Below are 26,891 nucleotides of genomic sequence, written 5' to 3' on the forward strand. Positions count from 1 at the left end.
TGATGGGGTGACGTCATTCAACATGCCGCACCCCTCCACAACCATGAGGGGGCGACGTCACTCCAGCTGCCGCACCCCTCCACAATAACCATGAGGGGGTGACGTCACTCCACCTGCCGCACCCCTACCCAATAACCATTAGCGGGTGACGTCACTCCACATAGGGCAACCCCCCCCCCTCATTAATAATCATGAGCTGACCAATTTTTCTGTTTAATGTGTCAGATTTACTGCAATATACACCCGTCCTTGGGCGGGCAATAAAGTTAGTTTTTATTCAGATAGTCCCCGACTTACGATATTTCGATGTTAGGATAGCGATACGACGTAATTCAATGCATGTATGATACGTAGCTTTAGCGATTTCATTTTGGAGTTGCCACGTTACGATACATACGCTCAATGCATGTTATAAGTTTTTTTTTTTATAGCAGATAGGATTGTTTCCTGAAAAAAGCCGCCTATGAAATTGCAGTTCATATCGGTAGGCTAAGAATTTACCTTGTTTTTTTTTACTTTACATTTTACTGTGCAATACAGTATTGTAATTAATAAATACATACAGCATATAGTTTATACAGTACGGTACTGTAAATTGCTCTGTTTTGCTAAATTATCACCATTTGTTAAGACTCCTGGGTAGGCTAAGGCCAAGGCCATCTTCGACTTACGACAATTTTTGACTTACGATGTGGGGGTCGTCGTAACGCATCTCCGTCGTTAAGGCCATCGTAAGTAGAGGACTACCTGGTATTGTACAATTTCCAATTGGCTACACTGGCCTTTGGCCGCGCGCGATGTCACTCGGATTGGTTCCACACGAGCAAACTCCAGAGCGGGTTAACGCGCAGTAGGCTTTCGCCACCAATATTATTCACAATAAAGGGTTTTTTTGGGTTAGATCGCGTTATTTATAGATGTGTCGTAATCCTCCACCACCCGACACGGCCAATTAGTCAGGGATTTGGTGGAGGGGGCTGGTGGAGGGGGTTGGTGGAGGGGGTTGGTGGAGGGGGGTGGTGGGAGTGGGCTGGTGGAGGGGGGCTGGTGGAGGGGGGGGGGCTGGTGGAGGGGGGGGCTGGTGAAGGGGGGAGGCGCTGGTGGAGGGGGGGGGGCTGGTGGAGGGGGAAGCGCTGGTAGAGGGGGGGCTGGTGGAGGGGGGGGGCTGGTGGAGGGGGCTGGTGAAGGGGGGAGGCGCTGGTGGAGGGGGGAGGCGCTGGTGGAGGGGGGGGGGGCTGGTGGAGGGGGAAGCGCTGGTGGAGTGGGGGGGCTGGTGGAGTGGGGGCTGGTGGAGGGGGGGGGGGCTGGTGGAGGGGGGGGGGGCTGGTGGAGGGGGGGGGGGCTGGTGGAGGGAGGGGTGGTGGAGGGAGGGGGCTGGTGGTGTGGGGGCTGGTGGAGGGAGGGGGCTGGTGGAGGGGGGGGGGCTAGTGGAGGGAGGGGGCTGGTGGAGGGGGGGGGCTGGTGGAGTGGGGGGACTGGTGGAGTGGGGGCTAGTGGAGGGAGGGGGCTGGTGGAGGGGGGGGCTGGTGGAGGGGGGGGGCTGGTGGAGGGAGGGGGCTGGTGGAGGGGGGGGGCTGGTGGAGGGGGGGGCTGGTGGAGGGAGCGGGCTGGTGGAGGGGGGGGCTGGTGGAGGGGGGGGCTGGTGGAGGGGGGGGCTGGTGGAGGGAGGGGGCTGGTGGAGGGAGTGGGATGCTCTATCCGTCAACGTCTCGTGGCTTCAACTCCGTCGCGCGCGTGGTGATGACGTCGCGGCGTCCCCCAGGGAGGCCGGCGGGGGCCGCCTTCCTCGCCCAAGATGGCGGCACCCGCGCCTCCCCGTTGATCTCGCGAGAGTTCCCCCCTCCCCCACGCTGCGTGCAGTCACACATCGCCTGTGCCCTTGCCCCGACACTCCGCCAAGGCTACCCGGGCGGGCTTTGTCTCTGTGCAGCGAAGGTTCGTAGCGCGCTGCACTTGGCCAAGCGACCCCAAGTCGTTATCGATTTTTATCTTTGTCGGTGATGCTTTGGCTATGAGCTGGTCGATCGCAGTACTTTTGCGCGCGTGCGTGTATGTTGTGTGTGTGTGTGCTGTGAAGAAAGGCTCTGAGCCGAAACGTCGCCCACGAGTTACAGTTACATCACGCGCGTTGAAGCGCGCCCGCTCTTGTTGTTGTTGACGATGAATGCGTTGAGGTGTTTTTATTGTTGTTGTTGTTCTCGTGTTGGAACGGATGCCATCGCCAGCGGCGAGTTTGTCCCATAGACTCAACACTGCCCATAGACTCAACACTGCCCATAGACTCAACACTGCCCATAGACTCAACACTGCCCATAGACTCAACACTACACCATAGACTCAACACTGCCCGTAGACTCAACACTGCCCATAGACTCAACACTGCACCATAGACTCAACACTACCCATAGACTCAACACTGCCCATAGACTCAGCACTGCCCATAGACTCAACACTGCCCATAGACTCAACACTGCCCATAGACTCAACACTGCACCATAGACTCAACACTACCCATAGACTCAACACTGCCCATAGACTCAACACTGCCCATAGACTCAACACTGCCCATAGACTCAACACTGCCCATAGACTCAACACTACCCATAGACTCAACACTGCCCATAGACTCAACACTGCACCATAGACTCAACACTACCCATAGACTCAACACTGCCCATAGACTCAACACTGCCCATAGACTCAACACTGCCCATAGACTCAACACTACCCATAGACTCAGCACTGCCCACAGACTCAACACTGCCCATAGACTCAACACTGCACCATAGACTCAACACTACCCATAGACTCAACACTACCCATAGACCCAACACTGCCCATAGACCCAACACTACCCATAGACTCAGCACTGCCCACAGACTCAACACTGCCCATAGACTCAACACTGCCCATAGACTCAACACTGCACCATAGACTCAACACTACCCATAGACTCAACACTGCCCATAGACTCAACACTGCCCATAGACTCAACACTGCCCATAGACTCAACACTGCCCATAGACTCAACACTGCCCATAGACTCAACACTACCCATAGACTCAACACTGCCCATAGACTCAACACTGCCCATAGACTCAGCACTGCCCATAGACTCAACACTGCACATAGACTCAGCACTGCCCATAGACTCAACACTGCCCATAGACTCAACACTGCCCATAGACTCAACACTACCCATAGACTCAGCACTGCCCACAGACTCAACACTACCCATAGACTCAGCACTGCCCATAGACTCAACACTACCCATAGACTCAACACTGCCCATAGACTCAACACTGCACCATAGACTCAACACTGCCCATAGACTCAACACTGCCCATAGACTCAGCACTGCCCATAGACTCAACACTGCACCATAGACTCAGCACTGCCCATAGACTCAACACTGCCCATAGACTCAGCACTGCCCATAGACTCAACACTGCACCATAGACTCAGCACTGCCCATAGACTCAATACTGCCCATAGACTCAACACTGCCCATAGACTCAACACTACCCATAGACTCAGCACTGCCCACAGACTCAACACTGCCCATAGACTCAACACTGCACCATAGACTCAACACTACCCATAGACTCAACACTACCCATAGACTCAACACTACCCATAGACTCAACACTGCCCATAGATTCAACACTGCCCATAGACCCAACACTGCCCATAGACCCAACACTACCCATAGACTCAACACTGCCCATAGACTCAACACTGCCCATAGACCCAACACTGCCCATAGACTCAGCACTACCCATAGACTCAACACTGCCCATAGACCCAACACTGACCATAGACCCAACACTGCCCATAGACTCAACACTGTCCATAGACCCAACACTGCCCATAGACTCAACACTACCCATACACTCAACACTACCCATAGACTCAACACTGCCCATAGACTCAACACTGCCCATAGACTCAACACTGCCCATAGACCCAACACTGCCCATAGACCCAACACTACCCATAGACTCAACACTACCCATAGACTCAACACTGCCCATAGACTCAACACTGCCCATAGACTCAACACTGCCCACAGACTCAACACTGCCCACAGACTCAACACTACCCATAGACTCAACACTGCCCATAGACCCAACACTCCCCATAGACTCAGCACTACCCATAGACTCAACACTGCCCATAGACCCAACACTGCCCATAGACCCAACACTACCCATAGACTCAACACTGCTCATAGACCCAACACTGCCCATAGACCCAACACTACCCATAGACTCAACTCTACCCATAGACTCAACACTGCCCATAGACTCAACACTGCCCATAGACTCAACACTGCCCATAGACTCAACACTGCCCACAGACTCAACACTGCCCACAGACTCAACACTGCCCACAGACTCAACACTGCCCACAGACTCAACACTGCCCACAGACTCAACACTGCCCACAGACTCAACACTGCCCATAGACTACCATTACCCATAGATTCAACACTGCCCATAGACTCAACACTACCCATAGACTCAACACTGCCCATAGACTCAACACTGCCATAGACTCAACACTACCCGTAGACTCAACACTGCCCATAGACTCAACACTGCACCATAGACTCAACACTACCCATAGACTCAACACTGCCCATAGACTCAGCACTGCCCATAGACTCAACACTGCACCATAGACTCAGCACTGCCCATAGACTCAACACTGCCCATAGACTCAACACTGCCCATAGACTCAACACTACCCATAGACTTAGCACTGCCCACAGACTCAACACTGCCCATAGACTCAACACTGCACCATAGACTCAACACTACCCATAGACTCAACACTGCCCATAGACTCAACACTGTCCATAGACTCAACACTGCCCATAGACTCAACACTACCCATAGACTCAACACTGTCCATAGACTCAACACTGCCCATAGACTCAACACTACCCATAGACTCAACACTGCCCATAGACTCAACACTGCCCATAGACTCAACACTGCCCATAGACTCAACACTACCCATAGACTCAACACTGCCCATAGACTCAACACTGCACCATAGACTCAACACTGCCCATAGACTCAACACTGCCCATAGACTCAACACTGCCCATAGACTCAACACTGCCCATAGACTCAACACTGCACCATAGACTCAACACTACCCATAGACTCAACACTGCCCATAGACTCAGCACTGCCCATAGACTCAACACTGCCCATAGACTCAACACTGCACCATAGACTCAACACTACCCATAGACTCAACACTGCCCATAGACTCAACACTGCCCATAGACTCAACACTGCCCATAAACTCAACACTACCCATAGACTCAACACTGCCCATAGACTCAACACTGCACCATAGACTCAACACTACCCATAGACTCAACACTGCCCATAGACTCAACACTGCCCATAGACTCAACACTACCCATAGACTCAGCACTGCCCACAGACTCAACACTGCCCATAGACTCAACACTGCACCATAGACTCAACACTACCCATAGACTCAACACTACCCATAGACCCAACACTGCCCATAGACCCAACACTACCCATAGACTCAGCACTGCCCACAGACTCAACACTGCCCATAGACTCAACACTGCCCATAGACTCAACACTGCACCATAGACTCAACACTACCCATAGACTCAACACTGCCCATAGACTCAACACTGCCCATAGACTCAACACTACCCATAGACTCAGCACTGCCCACAGACTCAACACTGCCCATAGACTCAACACTGCACCATAGACTCAACACTACCCATAGACTCAACACTACCCATAGACCCAACACTGCCCATAGACCCAACACTACCCATAGACTCAGCACTGCCCACAGACTCAACACTGCCCATAGACTCAACACTGCCCATAGACTCAACACTGCACCATAGACTCAACACTACCCATAGACTCAACACTGCCCATAGACTCAACACTGCCCATAGACTCAACACTGCCCATAGACTCAACACTGCCCATAGACTCAACACTACCCATAGACTCAACACTGCCCATAGACTCAACACTGCCCATAGACTCAGCACTGCCCATAGACTCAACACTGCACCATAGACTCAGCACTGCCCATAGACTCAACACTGCCCATAGACTCAACACTGCCCATAGACTCAACACTACCCATAGACTCAGCACTGCCCACAGACTCAACACTACCCATAGACTCAGCACTGCCCATAGACTCAACACTACCCATAGACTCAACACTGCCCATAGACTCAACACTGCACCATAGACTCAACACTGCCCATAGACTCAACACTGCCCATAGACTCAGCACTGCCCATAGACTCAACACTGCACCATAGACTCAGCACTGCCCATAGACTCAACACTGCCCATAGACTCAGCACTGCCCATAGACTCAACACTGCACCATAGACTCAGCACTGCCCATAGACTCAACACTGCCCATAGACTCAACACTGCCCATAGACTCAACACTACCCATAGACTCAGCACTGCCCACAGACTCAACACTGCCCATAGACTCAACACTGCACCATAGACTCAACACTACCCATAGACTCAACACTACCCATAGACTCAACACTACCCATAGACTCAACACTGCCCATAGATTCAACACTGCCCATAGACCCAACACTGCCCATAGACCCAACACTACCCATAGACTCAACACTGCCCATAGACTCAACACTGCCCATAGACCCAACACTGCCCATAGACTCAGCACTACCCATAGACTCAACACTGCCCATAGACCCAACACTGACCATAGACCCAACACTGCCCATAGACTCAACACTGTCCATAGACCCAACACTGCCCATAGACTCAACACTACCCATACACTCAACACTACCCATAGACTCAACACTGCCCATAGACTCAACACTGCCCATAGACTCAACACTGCCCATAGACCCAACACTGCCCATAGACCCAACACTACCCATAGACTCAACACTACCCATAGACTCAACACTGCCCATAGACTCAACACTGCCCATAGACTCAACACTGCCCACAGACTCAACACTGCCCACAGACTCAACACTACCCATAGACTCAACACTGCCCATAGACCCAACACTCCCCATAGACTCAGCACTACCCATAGACTCAACACTGCCCATAGACCCAACACTGCCCATAGACCCAACACTACCCATAGACTCAACACTGCTCATAGACCCAACACTGCCCATAGACCCAACACTACCCATAGACTCAACTCTACCCATAGACTCAACACTGCCCATAGACTCAACACTGCCCATAGACTCAACACTGCCCATAGACTCAACACTGCCCACAGACTCAACACTGCCCACAGACTCAACACTGCCCACAGACTCAACACTGCCCACAGACTCAACACTGCCCACAGACTCAACACTGCCCACAGACTCAACACTGCCCATAGACTACCATTACCCATAGATTCAACACTGCCCATAGACTCAACACTACCCATAGACTCAACACTGCCCATAGACTCAACACTGCCCATAGACTCAACACTACCCGTAGACTCAACACTGCCCATAGACTCAACACTGCACCATAGACTCAACACTACCCATAGACTCAACACTGCCCATAGACTCAGCACTGCCCATAGACTCAACACTGCACCATAGACTCAGCACTGCCCATAGACTCAACACTGCCCATAGACTCAACACTGCCCATAGACTCAACACTACCCATAGACTTAGCACTGCCCACAGACTCAACACTGCCCATAGACTCAACACTGCACCATAGACTCAACACTACCCATAGACTCAACACTGCCCATAGACTCAACACTGTCCATAGACTCAACACTGCCCATAGACTCAACACTACCCATAGACTCAACACTGCCCATAGACTCAACACTGCACCATAGACTCAACACTGCCCATAAACTCAACACTGCCCATAGACTCAGCACTGCCCATAGACTCAACACTGCCTATAGACCCAACACTGCCCATAGATTTACCATGGAGGTCGAAAAAGATGGCAAACTACCCTTTCTGGATGTCTTAATTAAAAGGAGACATGATGGTTCAATGAGCCACTCTGTCTACAGGAAAGCTACCCATACAGATGCTTACTTGAAACCGGATTCCCACCACCATCCATCCCAGAAGAACTGCCTCATCAAGACTCTATACCATAGAGCCCAATGCATTTCCGACCAGGAACACATTACCAGTGAACTCAAGCACGTACACCAGGCTCTCAGGGCTAATGGCTACTCCGACTACACAATCCGCAAAGCCATCACTCCAGTCATGAAGAAGGATCCTCTTGTGGAGCCACTCAAAACCATCACCTTACCCTACATTGCAGGGGTCACTAAAAAGATCTCCAAAATCCTGAATAAACACAAGATCCAGGTCCGATTCAACACAGTACACAAAATCCGTGATTTAGTTCCATCTGTAAAAGATGCTCTTCCAGACATACAGTACCCGGGCGTTTGCAAACTAAAGTGCCTCTGTGGTAGTAGCTACATTGGAGAAACCAAATGACATATCTCGGACCGCATCCGCGAACATAAAGCAGACTTGAAACACGGTAAGACGAACTCTTCTGCCGTGGCAGATCACTGTTACAATTCAGTGGGCTCACATGACATTGACTTCTCCAAGACGGAGGTTCTTTGCAAACCAACCGGCTACCATGAGAGATTCGTTCATGAGGCCATTCACATATACAAGCACAGAGACAATTTCAACCGAGAAGATGGATTCAGGCTTAGTAACCACTGGAAAGATGTGTTAAATCATTTCTGGTCTTAATTAATTGTAATTTTACGATGACCTTCAGACCGCAGCTCTTTCGCCAGCATTGCCTCTTAATACCTCTCACACCACGGTTAATGGTATGGTTTACAACATGGAGTATACTAGGGCCTCGCAGCTGTCTCTCTCCCCCTCCTCTGTTCCGACCATGGACGAACTCGTCCGTCTGAACGGGGCCCGTAGCTATCCGTGGTACGGAAATTTGAGGGTAAGAATCCACCCATTTTTTCGCCATATAGCATTGTGATATATAACGACTTATGGTTGGTAGCTTAGCTGATTGGAGAATATAGAGTTTATTGATAACATGAAGGTAATTTATATTTTAGTTTTTATTGGTTCACTATATAGTACTGTGAATAGCTCAGATGTGTAGTCATTTCTGTGACCAGTCACTAGCAAATCACCCAGTTATTTCAATGCTAAATTCGCCTAGTTATTTCAATGCTAAATTCTCCTGTTTGATTTGTACTAAGTGCCTCGGTGAATGTGTATGCTCTGACTTCAACGTAGCTATTTCTGTAGCAGTTACAAGCGAATCACTCAGCCATTTCAATGCTAAATTCTATGCTAATCCCATTGTCAAGGGGTGCCTCTGCGGATGTGTATGCCTTAACTTAGCTATTTCAATGCTAAATTCTATGCTAATTCCTTTTAACAATGGGTGCCTCTGCGGATGTGTATGCTTTAACTTTTAACATAGCTATTTCTGTGACCAGTCACAAGCTAATCATTCAGCCATTTCAATGCTAAATTTTATGCTAATTCCTTTGTCAAGGCTCTTTGTTCCTCTCACACAGCTTAAAAGCCGTGATCTGAACGTGGCTCTCTCACTCCAGCGCTGTCCTACCAGACAGTCTCGCCCCCTTCACCTGATGAAGGCCGCTTGTGTTGTGGCCGAAACGTCGTGAGAATATTATTGTGTTATTTTATTTTATCAATTTATTATTTTATTCTCATTCTACGTGACTTTACCGAAAGAACCAAAGAAGATGAATCATTGCAGTCACGAAAGCTTTAAATCGAAATTTAACTGCCCATAGACTCAACACTGCCCATAGACTCAACACTGCCCATAGACTCAACACTGCCCATAGACCCAACACTGCCCATAGACCCAACACTGCCCATAGACCCAACACTACCCATAGACTCAACACTGCCCATAGACTCAACACTGCCCATAGACTCAACACTGCCCATAGACTCAACACTGCCCATAGACTCAACACTGCCCACAGACTCAACACTGCCCACAGACTCAACACTACCCATAGACTCAACACTGCCCATAGACCCAACACTCCCCATAGACTCAGCACTACCCATAGACTCAACACTGCCCATAGACCCAACACTGCCCATAGACCCAACACTACCCATAGACTCAACACTGCCCATAGACCCAACACTGCCCATAGACCCAACACTACCCATAGACTCAACACTACCCATAAACTCAACACTGCCCATAGACTGAACACTGCCCATAAACTCAACACTGCCCATAGACTCAACACTGCCCACAGACTCAACACTGCCCACAGACTCAACACTGTCCACAGACTCAACACTGCCCACAGACTCAACACTGCCCACAGACTCAACACTGCCCATAGACTACCATTACCCATAGATTCAACACTGCCCATAGACTCAACACTACCCATAGACTCAACACTGCCCATAGACTCAACACTGCCCATAGACTCAACACTACCCGTAGACTCAACACTGCCCATAGACTCAACACTGCACCATAGACTCAACACTGCCCATAGACTCAACACTACCCATAGACTCAGCACTGCCCACAGACTCAACACTGCCCATAGACTCAACACTGCACCATAGACTCAACACTACCCATAGACTCAACACTGCCCATAGACTCAACACTGCCCATAGACTCAACACTGCCCATAGACTCAACACTACCCATAGACTCAACACTGCCCATAGACTCAACACTGCACCATAGACTCAACACTGCCCATAGACTCAACACTGCCCATAGACTCAGCACTGCCCATAGACTCAACACTGCACCATAGACTCAGCACTGCCCATAGACTCAACACTGCCCATAGACTCAGCACTGCCCATAGACTCAACACTGCACCATAGACTCAGCACTGCCCATAGACTCAACACTGCCCATAGACTCAACACTGCCCATAGACTCAACACTACCCATAGACTCAGCACTGCCCACAGACTCAACACTGCCCATAGACTCAACACTGCACCATAGACTCAACACTACCCATAGACTCAACACTACCCATAGACTCAACACTGCCCATAGACTCAACACTGCCCATAGACTCAACACTGCCCATAGACTCAACACTGCCCACAGACTCAACACTGCCCACAGACTCAACACTACCCATAGACTCAACACTGCCCATAGACCCAACACTCCCCATAGACTCAGCACTACCCATAGACTCAACACTGCCCATAGACCCAACACTGCCCATAGACCCAACACTACCCATAGACTCAACACTGCCCATAGACCCAACACTGCCCATAGACCCAACACTACCCATAGACTCAACACTACCCATAGACTCAACACTGCCCATAGACTCAACACTGCCCATAGACTCAACACTGCCCATAGACTCAACACTGCCCACAGACTCAACACTGCCCACAGACTCAACACTGCCCACAGACTCAACACTGCCCACAGACTCAACACTGCCCACAGACTCAACACTGCCCATAGACTACCATTACCCATAGATTCAACACTGCCCATAGACTCAACACTACCCATAGACTCAACACTGCCCATAGACTCAACACTGCCCATAGACTCAACACTACCCGTAGACTCAACACTGCCCATAGACTCAACACTGCACCATAGACTCAACACTACCCATAGACTCAACACTGCCCATAGACTCAGCACTGCCCATAGACTCAACACTGCACCATAGACTCAGCACTGCCCATAGACTCAACACTGCCCATAGACTCAACACTGCCCATAGACTCAACACTACCCATAGACTCAGCACTGCCCACAGACTCAACACTGCCCATAGACTCAACACTGCACCATAGACTCAACACTACCCATAGACTCAACACTGCCCATAGACTCAACACTGCCCATAGACTCAACACTGCCCATAGACTCAACACTACCCATAGACTCAACACTGCCCATAGACTCAACACTGCACCATAGACTCAACACTGCCCATAGACTCAACACTGCCCATAGACTCAGCACTGCCCATAGACTCAACACTGCACCATAGACTCAGCACTGCCCATATACTCAACACTGCCCATAGACTCAGCACTGCCCATAGACTCAACACTGCACCATAGACTCAGCACTGCCCATAGACTCAACACTGCCCATAGACTCAACACTGCCCATAGACTCAACACTACCCATAGACTCAGCACTGCCCACAGACTCAACACTGCCCATAGACTCAACACTGCACCATAGACTCAACACTACCCATAGACTCAACACTACCCATAGACTCAACACTGCCCATAGACTCAACACTGCCCATAGACTCAACACTGCCCATAGACTCAACACTGCCCACAGACTCAACACTGCCCACAGACTCAACACTACCCATAGACTCAACACTGCCCATAGACCCAACACTCCCCATAGACTCAGCACTACCCATAGACTCAACACTGCCCATAGACCCAACACTGCCCATAGACCCAACACTGCCCATAGACCCAACACTACCCATAGACTCAACACTGCCCATAGACCCAACACTGCCCATAGACCCAACACTACCCATAGACTCAACACTACCCATAGACTCAACACTGCCCATAGACTCAACACTGCCCATAGACTCAACACTGCCCATAGACTCAACACTGCCCACAGACTCAACACTGCCCACAGACTCAACACTGCCCACAGACTCAACACTGCCCACAGACTCAACACTGCCCACAGACTCAACACTGCCCATAGACTACCATTACCCATAGATTCAACACTGCCCATAGACTCAACACTACCCATAGACTCAACACTGCCCATAGACTCAACACTGCCCATAGACTCAACACTACCCGTAGACTCAACACTGCCCATAGACTCAACACTGCACCATAGACTCAACACTACCCATAGACTCAACACTGCCCATAGACTCAGCACTGCCCATAGACTCAACACTGCACCATAGACTCAGCACTGCCCATAGACTCAACACTGCCCATAGACTCAACACTGCCCATAGACTCAACACTACCCATAGACTCAGCACTGCCCACAGACTCAACACTGCCCATAGACTCAACACTGCACCATAGACTCAACACTACCCATAGACTCAACACTGCCCATAGACTCAACACTGCCCATAGACTCAACACTGCCCATAGACTCAACACTACCCATAGACTCAACACTGCCCATAGACTCAACACTGCACCATAGACTCAACACTGCCCATAGACTCAACACTGCCCATAGACTCAGCACTGCCCATAGACTCAACACTTCACCATAGACTCAGCACTGCCCATAGACTCAACACTGCCCATAGACTCAGCACTGCCCATAGACTCAACACTACCCGTAGACTCAACACTGCCCATAGACTCAACACTTCACCATAGACTCAGCACTGCCCATAGACTCAACACTGCCCATAGACTCAACACTACCCGTAGACTCAACACTGCCCATAGACTCAACACTGCACCATAGACTCAACACTACCCATAGACTCAACACTGCCCATAGACTCAGCACTGCCCATAGACTCAACACTGCACCATAGACTCAGCACTGCCCATAGACTCAACACTGCCCATAGACTCAACACTGCCCATAGACTCAACACTACCCATAGACTCAGCACTGCCCACAGACTCAACACTGCCCATAGACTCAACACTGCACCATAGACTCAACACTACCCATAGACTCAACACTGCCCATAGACTCAACACTGCCCATAGACTCAACACTGCCCATAGACTCAACACTACCCATAGACTCAACACTGCCCATAGACTCAACACTGCACCATAGACTCAACACTGCCCATAGACTCAACACTGCCCATAGACTCAGCACTGCCCATAGACTCAACACTTCACCATAGACTCAGCACTGCCCATAGACTCAACACTGCCCATAGACTCAACACTGCCCATAGACTCAGCACTGCCCGTAGACTCAACACTACCCGTAGACTCAACACTGCCCATAGACTCAACACTTCACCATAGACTCAGCACTGCCCATAGACTCAACACTGCCCATAGACTCAGCACTGCCCATAGACTCAACACTGCACCATAGACTCAGCACTGCCCATAGACTCAACACTACCCATAGACTCAACACTACCCATAGACTCAACACTACCCATAGACTCAACACTGCCCATAGATTCAACACTGCCCATAGACCCAACACTGCCCATAGACCCAACACTACCCATAGACCCAACACTACCCATAGACTCAACACTGCCCATAGACTCAACACTGCCCATAGACTCAGCACTACCCATAGACTCAACACTGCCCATAGACCCAACACTGACCATAGACCCAACACTGCCCATAGACTCAACACTGCCCATAGACCCAACACTGCCCATAGACTCAACACTACCCATACACTCAACACTGCCCATAGACTCAACACTGCCCATAGACTCAACACTGCCCATAGACTCAACACTGCCCATAGACCCAACACTGCCCATAGACCCAACACTACCCATAGACTCAACACTACCCATAGACTCAACACTGCCCATAGACTCAACACTGCCCATAGACTCAACACTTCCCATAGACTCAACACTGCCCACAGACTCAACACTGCCCACAGACTCAACACTACCCATAGACTCAACACTGCCCATAGACCCAACACTTCCCATAGACCCAACACTACCCATAGACTCAACACTACCCATAGACTCAACACTGCCCATAGACTCAACACTGCCCATAGACTCAACACTGCCCATAGACTCAACACTGCCCACAGACTCAACACTGCCCACAGACTCAACACTGCCCACAGACTGAACACTGCCCACAGACTGAACACGGCCCACAGACTCAACACTGCCCATAGACTACCATTACCCATAGATTCAACACTGCCCATAGACTCAACACTACCCATAGACTCAACACTGCCCATAGACTCAACACTGCCCATAGACTCAACACTACCCATAGACTCAACACTGCCCATAGACTCAACACTGCACTATTGACTCAACACTACCCATAGACTCAACACTGCCCATAGACTCAGCACTGCCCATAGACTCAACACTGCACCATAGACTCAGCACTGCCCATAGACTCAACACTGCCCATAGACTCAACACTGCCCATAGACTCAACACTACCCATAGACTCAGCACTGCCCACAGACTCAACACTGCCCATAGACTCAACACTGCCCATAGACTCAACACTGCCCATAGACTCAACACTGCCCATAGACTCAACACTACCCATAGACTCAACACTGCCCATAGACTCAACACTGCACCATAGACTCAACACTGTCCATATACTCAACACTGCCCATAGACTCAGCACTGCCCATAGACTCAACACTGCACCATAGACTCAGCACTGCCCATAGACTCAACACTGCCCATAGACTCAACACTGCCCATAGACTCAACACTACCCATAGACTCAGCACTGCCCACAGACTCAACACTGCCCATAGACTCAACACTGCACCATAGACTCAACACTACCCATAGACTCAACACTACCCATAGACTCAACACTACCCATAGACTCAACACTGCCCATAGACTCAACACTGCCTATAGACCCAACACTGCCCATAGACCCAACACTACCCATAGACTCAACACTACCCATAGACTCAACACTGCCTGTAGACCCAACACTGCCCATAGACCCAACACTACCCATAGACTCAACACTGCCCATAGACTCAACACTGCCCATAGACCCAACACTGCCCATAGACTCAGCACTACCCATAGACTCAATACTGCCCATAGACCCAACACTGACCATAGACCCAACACTGCCCATAGACTCAACACTGCCCATAGACCCAACACTGCCCATAGACTCAACACTACCCAGAGACTCAACACTACCCATAGACTCAGCACTGCCCATAGACTCAACACTGCACCATAGACTCAGCACTGCCCATAGACTCAACACTGCCCATAGACTCAACACTGCCCATAGACTCAACACTACCCATAGACTCAGCACTGCCCACAGACTCAACACTGCCCATAGACTCAACACTGCACCATAGACTCAACACTACCCATAGACTCAACACTACCCATAGACTCAACACTACCCATAGACTCAACACTACCCATAGACTCAACACTACCCAGAGACTCAACACTACCCATAGACTCAACACTGCCCATAGACTCAACACTGCCCATAGACTCAACACTGCCCATAGACCCAACACTGCCCATAGACCCAACACTACCCATAGACTCAACACTACCCATAGACTCAACACTGCCCATAGACTCAACACTGCCCATAGACTCAACACTGCCCATAGACTAAACACTTCCCATAGACTCAACACTGCCCACAGACTCAACACTGCCCACAGACTCAACACTACCCATAGACTCAACACTGCCCATAGACCCAACACTGCCCATAGACTCAGCACTACCCATAGACTCAACACTGCCCATAGACCCATCACTGCCCATAGACCCAACACTACCCATAGACTCAACACTGCCCATAGACCCAACACTGCCCATAGACCCAACACTACCCATAGTCTCAACACTACCCATAGACTCAACACTGCCCATAGACTCAACACTGCCCATAGACTCAAAACTGCCCATAGACTCAACACTGCCCACAGACTCAACACTGCCCACAGACTCAACACTGCCCACAGACTCAACACTGCCCACAGACTCAACACTGCCCACAGACTCAACACTGCCCATAGACTACCATTACCCATAGATTCAACACTGCCCATAGACTCAACATTCTACATACATACACGCGTGGTGGCCAGCAGAGGGCAGTGCTAGTAAACATCCAGTGTTGTAAGGCCTGCTTCAGGCATGGATTCTGCTGTGTATCGTTTGCGAGTCTATGGGATCTGTACGAGTGTCAGTGGGGCTTTGCCTCGTTATTCGCGAACTTGATATCCGCGATGTTTGGCCATTCCGCCAGCCACATCTGTAACTCTGCACGACTTCTGCGCCGAGAGAGGGAGACATTGAAGTTGTGAGGTCAAGTGACGAGAGAATGTTACGAGAAATACATTGATGAGAGGCATAGACTCACGTTGAGACCCACAGACTCACGTAGAGACATACATAGAGACCCATAGACTCACATAGAGACATAGACTCGCTTAGAGACCCACAGATCCCCATAGAGACATAGACTCACAGAGAGACCCACAGACTCACATAGAGACCCACAGATTCCCATAGAGACATTCACATAGAGACCCATAGACTCACATAGAGACATATACTCGCGTAGAGACCCACAGATTCCCATAGAGACATAGACTCACATCGAGACATAGACTCACATAGGGACGCATAGACATATACTCCCATAGAGACACAGACTCACGTAGATACCCACAGACTCCCATAGAGATCTTTGGCCGAACATTTAGACGCTAAATGTGAACCGTTGCTGCTTTTGTTGTTGTTGTTGTTTGCGGTAGTCACGAAGGAGCTTCTGGCGCTCAAAGTGCGGCGTGGCAGGCGCGGGTTCCCCGGGGCGACGTTGCCATGGCGAGGCCGTGTCCGTTCTCGGAGGACAACTTCACGCGGCTGGCATCGCAGAGTAACGTCTACGGGCTGGCCGCGTTCCGCACGCCGGCCGCGGGCCCAGAGGCCCTAGTGGCGGCCCTCAAGGGCAAGCTGCTGTCCCTGCGGTATGAGAGGGTCGGCACGCCGGGCCGCCTGCGTGCCGTGGCCAGGGAGGTGCACTTCACCTACATACCCGGTACGAGCCGGGGGATCTGCCTAAGGGGTCTCAGGGTCAGGGTGAGAGTGTCAGGGTGGAGGGGTCTGAGGGAGGTGCCCTGCACCTCCATACTCGGTACGAGCTAAGTGGAGGCCGGGATCTGCCTGGGGGGATTACAAATATTTTTAAACAATTGTTTTTTTTTATTATTGTACCACGCTGATCACATTTGCAATTTTACCTACAGAAGCCGGCCCACCGGCCCTCGTAACGGACCGGCCCCCACCGGGCATTTGCCCCATAGACTGCACCTTTGGCCAGTCCAGGGCCTGCTAGCTATTGACGATGTTGACGGTTCCACTGGACGATGACGGTCACGGGTAACGTCAACGTGCCTTGTTCCCCCAGTGGACGCTGAGATCGTGTCGATCGACGCGTTCTGCAAACCCGCGCCCAGAAGTGGCCTCGTCATCGGAATCACCTTCATCAAGGTGTCTGCTCCCCCGCACGCGCCCTTCAGGGTTAACCTAAAGCGGGAAGGTGGGGGGGCGGGGGGTGGAGGGGAACCTCCGGCGACCCGTGGGACGAGATGGGCCCGCGGGATTTATTTCGTACCGTGACGAAAACGTCCTCAAATTTTTACGTTAGGTTACGATATGTATATACGTTTGTTGCCAGACATAGCTTCCATGGGATTCCAAGACTCGTTTTCGAGGGACCCTCAAAGGGGTATTGTTGACCCATGGAATCAACGAGGGGTTCATGGGTTCCTTTGAATGCAAGGGGAAATCACAGCCCAAGCAGGGCAGATGAGGGAACCCCCTATCCAACAAAACCCGGGTTTTTAAATCCGTGCCTTGCACGACCGCTGAGCCACATGAGGCCTGCCGTTTGGGCACCACGGTGGCTAGGAGATGTTAAATACCTCACCTGGTTTACAGAAGGTCGTTGGTTTGATCCCGATCCTCACGCCTGCTGTATATTTGGATTTGTGTTGCTTTCCAGGGTGCTTAAAAAAATGTTAACACTTCTTAGAATTTGCAACAATTCCACAAGAAATGTGCTGCTGCCTCTGGGCTCTGGGAACCACCTGGAGAAGATCCCAGGCACGCGTTGACAATGATGGCAAACAAGTGGGAGACTCTTTGAGTTTTTGAAGCTATTAACATTACATTTGTATTCATGTTACACTATATGTCACATTAAAAACGATAGTCCCATGTAAGTGTTAACATTTTTTTTGAACTACCCTGTATATTTCCATTATGATACGCCACTTCATTGAGCTATCAATTGTGGCTAGGTTGCTTCTAAGAAAAGAGCTACATAGCTCAGTGGGCCTTACCTGGTAAAATAGAGTTAATAGACAGTTACATCGGAAACTGCCCACAGACGATATTCGTCCGTCACTTCAAGCGCCTTGGTCGCACTAATCGGTTTGGACCTGTGTCTCTGTCCCTCTGTTTCCTCCCGCAGGACTCGGGAGACAAGGCGAGTCCCTTCCTAAACATCTACTGTGACTACGAGCCGGGCTCCGAGTACAATCTTGACTCCATTGCCCGTGAGTCCTGCACTGACCGGCACGGGGAAGGCGGTGACCCCCCCCCCCTCCAACAGAGACACCGAGCGTGGCTCCATGTGTAGTGGCATAGCGCTGCCTGCTGGCAGAAAAATGGGATCTGCGGCGTACGGCAGCCCTGACGTCAGCAGGCCAGGATACACACGAGAGGGGAAAGGTCACAGAAGGGGCCCACCAGGAACCCGCTGGTAGGTTCCAGAAAGGGGGCGTGCCCGGGGGCGGAGCCAGGCTGCGCTGGCAGTATAAAAGGGGCCCCTGTGGGGGACCTCGGGGTTGTCGTTGGAGTGGGATCCCCGTCGTGCTGTCGAAGACCATCGCCGCCGTTAATTCTTCTCGTGGTCTTCACCGTTCTTCTCGTCGTCACCTCCGTCTCTGCCATCTCGGGGCGCCGCCAATCAGGCAGCCTACCAACTGTCCTCGCTGAGTAGCGTCGCCTATAATATACGGACTAAATATGAAGTGTGTGAATCCCGATGGTGCTCGTTAATAAAGAAGTGCCTCCAAGTCTTGTCGGCACTAGACATGCATAAGAATAGTTTTTAATCTTGATCTTTTTTACCCTTTCTGGCAACGAAACAGGGGATGTTGAGATGTCCAAACACCAAACAGAAAAAAAACGTTTGCAAGGAATCGTGTTCACCACACACAGTACTTGCGGTGAACATGCTCTGGTAATACCATGGGCATTGTCTTTGAAGCTGATTGGTCTACGCCAGAGACGGCAGCCTTCTTCAGGGCCTCGTCTCAACCAGAGAACAACGCCTAAAGGCAAACAGCTGTAGACCAATCAGCTTGTTCACCACAAGTACCGTGTGTGGTTACTGCAGAAATTATTCCCTTGCAAAAAGTTTCCGTTTGGTGTTTGAACATCTTAACACATCCTGTTTTATTGCCAGAAAGGGTAAAAACAAATTCTTATACTTTGATACTGGCAAGGGAGGTCCAATGCTGTCTCCATACGTCTCCACTATGTTGCGCTGTCTTCCCGTGTCATCCCGTGTCCCCCTGTCTCTCTGTGTTTACCCCCCCCCCCCCAACATCCTCCTATGTTTCTGTGTCTCCCCGTGTCCTGTATCCTGTGTCTCTTGTGTCCTGACTCTTTGGATCTACCCCGTGTCCCCCTGCCTGTCTCCCCGTCTCCCTGCATTTCCCTATACCCCCCTGTCTCCACAAGTTTCCGTATGTTCTCCTGAGCCTCGCTTGCGTGTCTCCCATGTGTCTCCGCCTGTCCCCCTTGTCTCCCCGTGAACCCGCAGAGAGCTGCCTAAACCTGGAGCTGCAGTTCATCCCTTTCCAGCTGTGCCACACCGAGTGAGTGACACCACCACGCAAGTGACACCACCACGCATACAGACACACATTCACCTTGCCGCATCCCACTCTCACGACCAACCAACGAACTCGCTTCACCCGTGACCCCTCACACCTTCCCCACTACACCCAACTATCTCACCAACCCCACCTCACCCACCAAACCTCACTCACTCACCTCCTGTCCATGCGTGTCTGCATTTGCATTTATATATATACGTGTGTGTTCTTCTGTGGGTAGTGGTTTGCGACTAGCACACTAACCTGGAAACCCGAGTTGGAATCCCGCTCACGGCCAACACCGGTGACGATTATCTGTACCGTTTCTGGGCCTCCCCTAGGTCGATTCAGCCTCAAATGAATACCTGGTGCGGTGTGTAAACCTCAGCATTGGGGAGAAAAAGGCGGCGGGGGCGTGGCGCTGGCCACCCACCCCCCTCGTATGCCGTGCCGGCCTTCATAGGTGCTCGCTAACAGCGCTTGCCCCTACAGTATGTTAAGGCTACACAGGGGATATTTCTCTTTGTTTTTGTGCGTGTTTGTGTTCACACAGGGTTCAGGATGGGCCCACGAGCGAGACCGTGTTCCTGCTGAGTGGACATGACATGTGTGTCCACGTCTACAAAGAGGTATCGAGATGTCACCTGGATCAACCCCGTCAAATGTTGGGCAGACAGGACGAATGATCAGCACGAGACTAAAAGAACACCAAAGGAATACCTATTACAGTAAAACCTTGGATTGCGAATACCTTGGTCTGTGAGTGTTTTGCAAGATGAGCAAAATTTTTAAATAAATATTAATTTGATAAACGAGCGAGGTCTTGCAATACGAGTAGTACGTATACGCTTTGTCTGCCAAGCGTCACGTGATCACAACTGATATACGAGTGCTTTGATATACGAGTGCCTTGGATTACAAACACGTTTCCCGGAACGAATATGCTCGCAATCCAAGGTTTTACTGTACTCTCAAATACAACTGTCGGCAGTAGCAGAACACGCGTGCCAACAAGGACACTCAATTGATTTTTATCATGTTGAAGTTCTGCGCAAAACTAGTTACTACTGGCCAAGACTAAATAGAAAATCTATCGAAATTGAGAGAAATAAATGTTTTTTTTTAACCTTTCGGATAGCTACAGCCTTAGTGCTGCTTGGAAGCGAATCATGCACGCCTATACTGGCCACCATACTTCAATAGGGATTACGGCTATTTTAGTGCACACAATCGACAGGAAGTTCAAGAACAATAGGCTCGCATAATGCGCGTTGACTCATTAATCCCCGCCTCCCCCCCCAACTTCGCGTAAGAAGGGCGCACAAGTGTCTTCACCACATCCACGCCTCTATATAAGGAAGGAAACACGTGGACTTCTCCACAAATCTGGCTGTCGCCTGATGAAGCTGGTTGTAATTACTGGCGACACGTCGTTCTCAGATTGTAAATGTCGTGGCTTGGCTCTCCAACACGACAACCGGTGTGCTGTACTAGTATACTACACTATACACTACTATACACTACACTATACACTAGTGCTGTACTGGTGACGAATTGGCACGTTCTGTTTACGAGACAAACCTTACTGGTTGGCTGTGTCGGGTGGTGGCGGGTTCAACGACACAACATTTATATATTTACGCGATCCAACCCCAAAAAAAAACGATTTCAAATGAAACTACGGACACGTACGGGTGTCCACGGTGGCGGCTGACGCACGCATAGAAAAAAATAAACCCTTGGTGACATGCGCGCACTTGTCTCAAATCTACGACCGTGGGGTTTTAAGAGAGAAACCGAATGTGCCCCGGTCTTTTGCCAACGCGGCGAGGAGACGTTCCGTTGGTCTTTCGGTTGCGTCCGTGGCTGCGGCGGCGTCTCGGCAAACGCCGCTCGTCCCCCGATTTTGCTTCCTGTGACGGCAGAGCGGTACCCAGCATCAGTTTGAGGAGGTTGCCGTGGAGACGTTCTTCCCGGAGCTCACTCAGCTCAGCGGCAAGTGAGTGACGGCAGTGTCAGAGACGCTGAGTAAGTACCGCTGATAATCCTGGGTTTGAACAACGCTGTGAGCATCACAGGCGCCAGCTTTAACAAGCTGGTGCGTGTGCCTGTGTGTGCAATGGTTAGTGCTACGCTGCGCTACGAACCTGGCGAACCGAGTTGGATTCCCGCTCACGGCCAACAACCGGTGGCGATTATCTGAACCGGTCCTGGGCCTTCCCCAGGTCGGCTCGGCCTCAAATGAATACCTGTCATGGTGTGTAGTAAATATCGCTACTAGGGAGACAAAGGCGGTCGGGCGTGGTTTTGGCCACCCACCCCCTCATGTGCCATGCTGCTCACTAACGGCACCTGCCCCAATAGTCTGTTGAAGGCTAAACTAAACAAATCTATTTTTATTTTACCAGGTAAGACCCACTGAGCTACATAGCTCTTTTTCAGAAGCAATCTGGCCACAAATGATAGCCCAACGAAGTGGCTTATCGCGTGGAAATGTATAGCAACCAAATACTCTAAAAAGTACGTTGATTCTAAATGTGGAGAGGAAAAACCGGACGGCCCGGATAAAATTCCACGCGACCACTGGAAGAACATGCAAACTTCAAATATACAACCGACGACCTCCTTGCATACCAGGCGAGGCAGTTAACATCTCGCCACCGCGGCGCCCCTGGGCTGACATGGGGGGAGGTCTTTGTCTCCGCAGCGTGCAGTGGCTGCAGGTGCTGGCGCTGCCGTGTGGGAAGCGGAGGCTCACGGCCGTCGGGAGTCAGAACGGAGCCGTGTCCCTCGCTCTCGTCCAGCTGAGCTCTCGGAGTGCGTCCCGGGGAGACACGTCGTGGGATGCCATTCGGGAGACCGGGGGGGGGGGGGGGTGGGGGAGGGCACACACGGGCAAGAGATGGAATATAGACAGGGAGGCAGGGCGAGACGGAGAAAGACACACGGGGAGACGCGCAGGGACACACGGGGGGGGAGACAGGTGTAGACACACGGACACACAGGATGGACACGGACATACGGGCAGACACACACGGAGAGGCACACGGAGACACACACGGGGACTTATTCAGACCATGCGAGCGTGTGTGTTTGTATCGGGACTATTGCACCTTTGTAGAGACGGCAAACAAATTGCATGCGCGCAACCACCAGCAAGCAACCTCTTCTGTGTGTGTGTGCGTGCCGTGTGCAGCCGTGCTGCAGCGGTGGAGCGTGCAACAGGACGGACCCGTGAGCCACGTGCAGATCTTTCCCACGGGTAAACGAGCGCACACAACCGCTTGCAACCGCACGCAACCGCTTGCAACCGCACGCAATCGCTTGCAACCGCTTGCAACCTCACGCAACCGCACGCAACTGCACACAACCGCACACAACCGCTTGCAACCGCAAACAACCGCATAAAACCGCATGCGACTTTTTGCAACCGCACGCAAATGCACGCAGTCACAGCCCACCGTATGCACGGCTCACCGTAAACAAGTATTCGCGAGTGTCCGTAATGGATGATGATAAATGATTTATTACACTTCGTGCCGTTCGTATAGTGCGGGGCCAAACGCAGACACGTCACGTTTCGCAGACGGGTACGGTGGTGCCAGTAGGGAGCGTAAATCCCCGTTGAGCAATGTGCGGCTGTCGCTTTTTTTCTTCTTCCAAGTTTGGTAAATTTTGGACCGTGACGCAGGCACACGATGGCCTCCTCGTTTCGGATGACCGCCGCGGGACCTTTAACGTCCGTCGTGAAGCCGGACGACGCCGCGTCTCGATGACATCAGCACGCCCGCAGTGTTAACCGGGGCGGCCTGTCGATCTCGACCCTCGAACCTCCCCACCGCCGCACCTCCGATTAGCGCGGTTGGCTACGTACGGCGCGAAATAAGTTCTACGTGCGTACGTACAGAAGTGGGAACGCACTCCCGCTGGGCCATGCTGACGCACCCGGTCTCCGCTTGCGTCCCCGCGTGAGCAGATCCGCACGGCGAGGCCGCTGACGAGCTGCCTTCCTTCCACCTGCTGGTAGCGAGCGCCATCGAGACGAGCGTCGTGTACAGGTGTGTACAGGTGTGTACAGGTGTGTACAGGTGTGTACAGGTGTGTACAGGTGTGCGTCCGCCACCACCGCCGTCCCCCCCACCACCACCACCACCTCCTTGTGTGTGCACTCCGTCGTCGAGCGTCTCGTAACGTCTCGTTTATACAGCTCTGCACCCTCTGTTTTGCTCGTTACCGTCTGTACTCATTGGTTCTTTCGGTAAAGTCACGTATGTAGAAATCAAATTTAATTAAAATAAATCACGACGTTTCGAACGCAACACAAGCGCTCGTCGTCAGGTGAAAATGGCATAAACCACACACAGAGGGACATCACACACAGCCAGGGACATCACACACAGAGGGACATCACACACACAGAGGGACATCACACACAGAGAGACATCACACACAGAGGGACATCACACACAGAGGAACATCACACACAGCGAGGGACATCACACACAGAGGGACATCACACACACAGAGGGACATCACACAGAGGGACATCACACAGAGAGGGACATCACACAGAGAGGGACATCACACAGAGAGGGACATCACACACAGAGGGACATCACACACAGAGGGACATCACACACAGAGGGACATCACACACAGAGGGACATCACACAGAGAGGGACATCACACACACAGCGAGGGACATCACACACAGAGGGACATCACACACAGCGAGGGACATCACACACAGAGGAACATCACACACAGAGGGACATCACACACAGAGGAACATCACACACAGCGAGGGACATCACACACAGAGGGACATCACACACACAGAGGGACATCACACAGAGGGACATCACACAGAGAGGGACATCACACAGAGAGGGACATCACACAGAGAGGGACATCACACACAGAGGGACATCACACACAGAGGGACATCACACACAGAGGGACATCACACACAGAGGGACATCACACAGAGAGGGACATCACACACACAGCGAGGGACATCACACACAGAGGGACATCACACACAGCGAGGGACATCACACACAGAGGGACATCACACACAGAGGGACATCACACACAGAGGGACATCACACACAGAGGGACATCACACACAGCGACAGACATCACACACAGAGAGACATCACACACAGAGAGACATCACACACAGAGGGACATCACACACAGCGAGAGACATCACACACAGAAAGACATCACACACAGAGGGACATCACACACAGAGGGACATCACACACAGAGAGACATCACACACAGAGAGTCATCACACACAGAGGGACATCACACACAGAGGGACATCACACACAGAGGGACATCACACACAGTGAGACATCACACAGAGAGAGACATCACACACAGAGGGACATCACACACAGAGAGAGACATCACACACAGAGGGACATCACACACAGAGGGACATCACACACAGAGGGACATCACACACAGCGAGGGACATCACACACAGCGAGGAACATCACACACAGAGAGACATCACACACAGAGAGAGACATCACACACAGAGAGTCATCACACACAGAGAGGGACATCACACACAGAGAGACATCACACACAGAGGGACATCACACACAGAGGGACATCACACACAGCGAGGGACATCACACACAGCGAGGAACATCACACACAGAGAGACATCACACACAGAGAGAGACATCACACACAGAGAGTCATCACACACAGAGAGGGACATCACACACAGAGGGACATCACACACAGAGAGACATCACACACAGAGAGAGACATCACACACAGAGAGACATCACACACAGAGGGACATCACACACAGCGAGGGACATCACACACAGCGAGGGACATCACACACAGCGAGGGACATCACACATAGAGAGGGACATCACACACAGAGAGACATCACACACAGAGAGACATCACACACAGAGGGACATCACACACAGAGGGACATCACACACAGAGGGACATCACACACAGAGGGACATCACACACAGCGAGACATCACACACAGAGAGAGACATCACACACAGAGGGACATCACACACAGAGGGACATCACACACAGAGGGACATCACACACAGCGAGGGACATCACACACAGAGGGACATCACACACAGAGGGACATCACACACAGAGAGACATCACACACAGAGGGACATCACACACAGAGGGACATCACAC

At 51.3% G+C, this 26,891-nt stretch overlaps 1 protein-coding gene across 3 annotated transcripts in view; it reads left to right on the top strand.

Moving 5' to 3' along the window:
• The window catches only part of KPTN (kaptin, actin binding protein), a 44,160-nt gene that overhangs the window by 10,560 nt on the left and 6,709 nt on the right, over positions 1–26,891 (top strand). Inside the window, exons 1-10 of one of the 3 annotated variants that reach the window (XM_032974258.2) lie at positions 1,767–1,935; positions 17,556–17,839; positions 18,209–18,291; positions 19,277–19,361; positions 20,636–20,690; positions 21,244–21,319; positions 22,616–22,689; positions 23,398–23,507; positions 23,887–23,952; positions 24,667–24,748. In XM_032974258.2, coding sequence (XP_032830149.1) covers positions 17,623–17,839; positions 18,209–18,291; positions 19,277–19,361; positions 20,636–20,690; positions 21,244–21,319; positions 22,616–22,689; positions 23,398–23,507; positions 23,887–23,952; positions 24,667–24,748 — 848 coding nt within the window. In that variant the 5' untranslated portion in view covers positions 1,767–1,935; positions 17,556–17,622. Of the gene's footprint in view, positions 1–1,766; positions 1,936–16,990; positions 17,099–17,555; positions 17,840–18,208; positions 18,292–19,276; positions 19,362–20,635; positions 20,691–21,243; positions 21,320–22,615; positions 22,690–23,397; positions 23,508–23,886; positions 23,953–24,666; positions 24,749–26,891 lie in introns of those variants that run through there. The other 2 variants (XM_032974257.2, XM_076051999.1) reach the window with 2 other exon arrangements.

This window comes from Petromyzon marinus, chromosome 53, assembly GCF_048934315.1.
Source record: "Petromyzon marinus isolate PM22_M1 ecotype Great Lakes invasive population chromosome 53, UKy_Petmar_22M1.pri1.0, whole genome shotgun sequence".
NCBI lineage: Eukaryota > Metazoa > Chordata > Hyperoartia > Petromyzontiformes > Petromyzontidae > Petromyzon > Petromyzon marinus.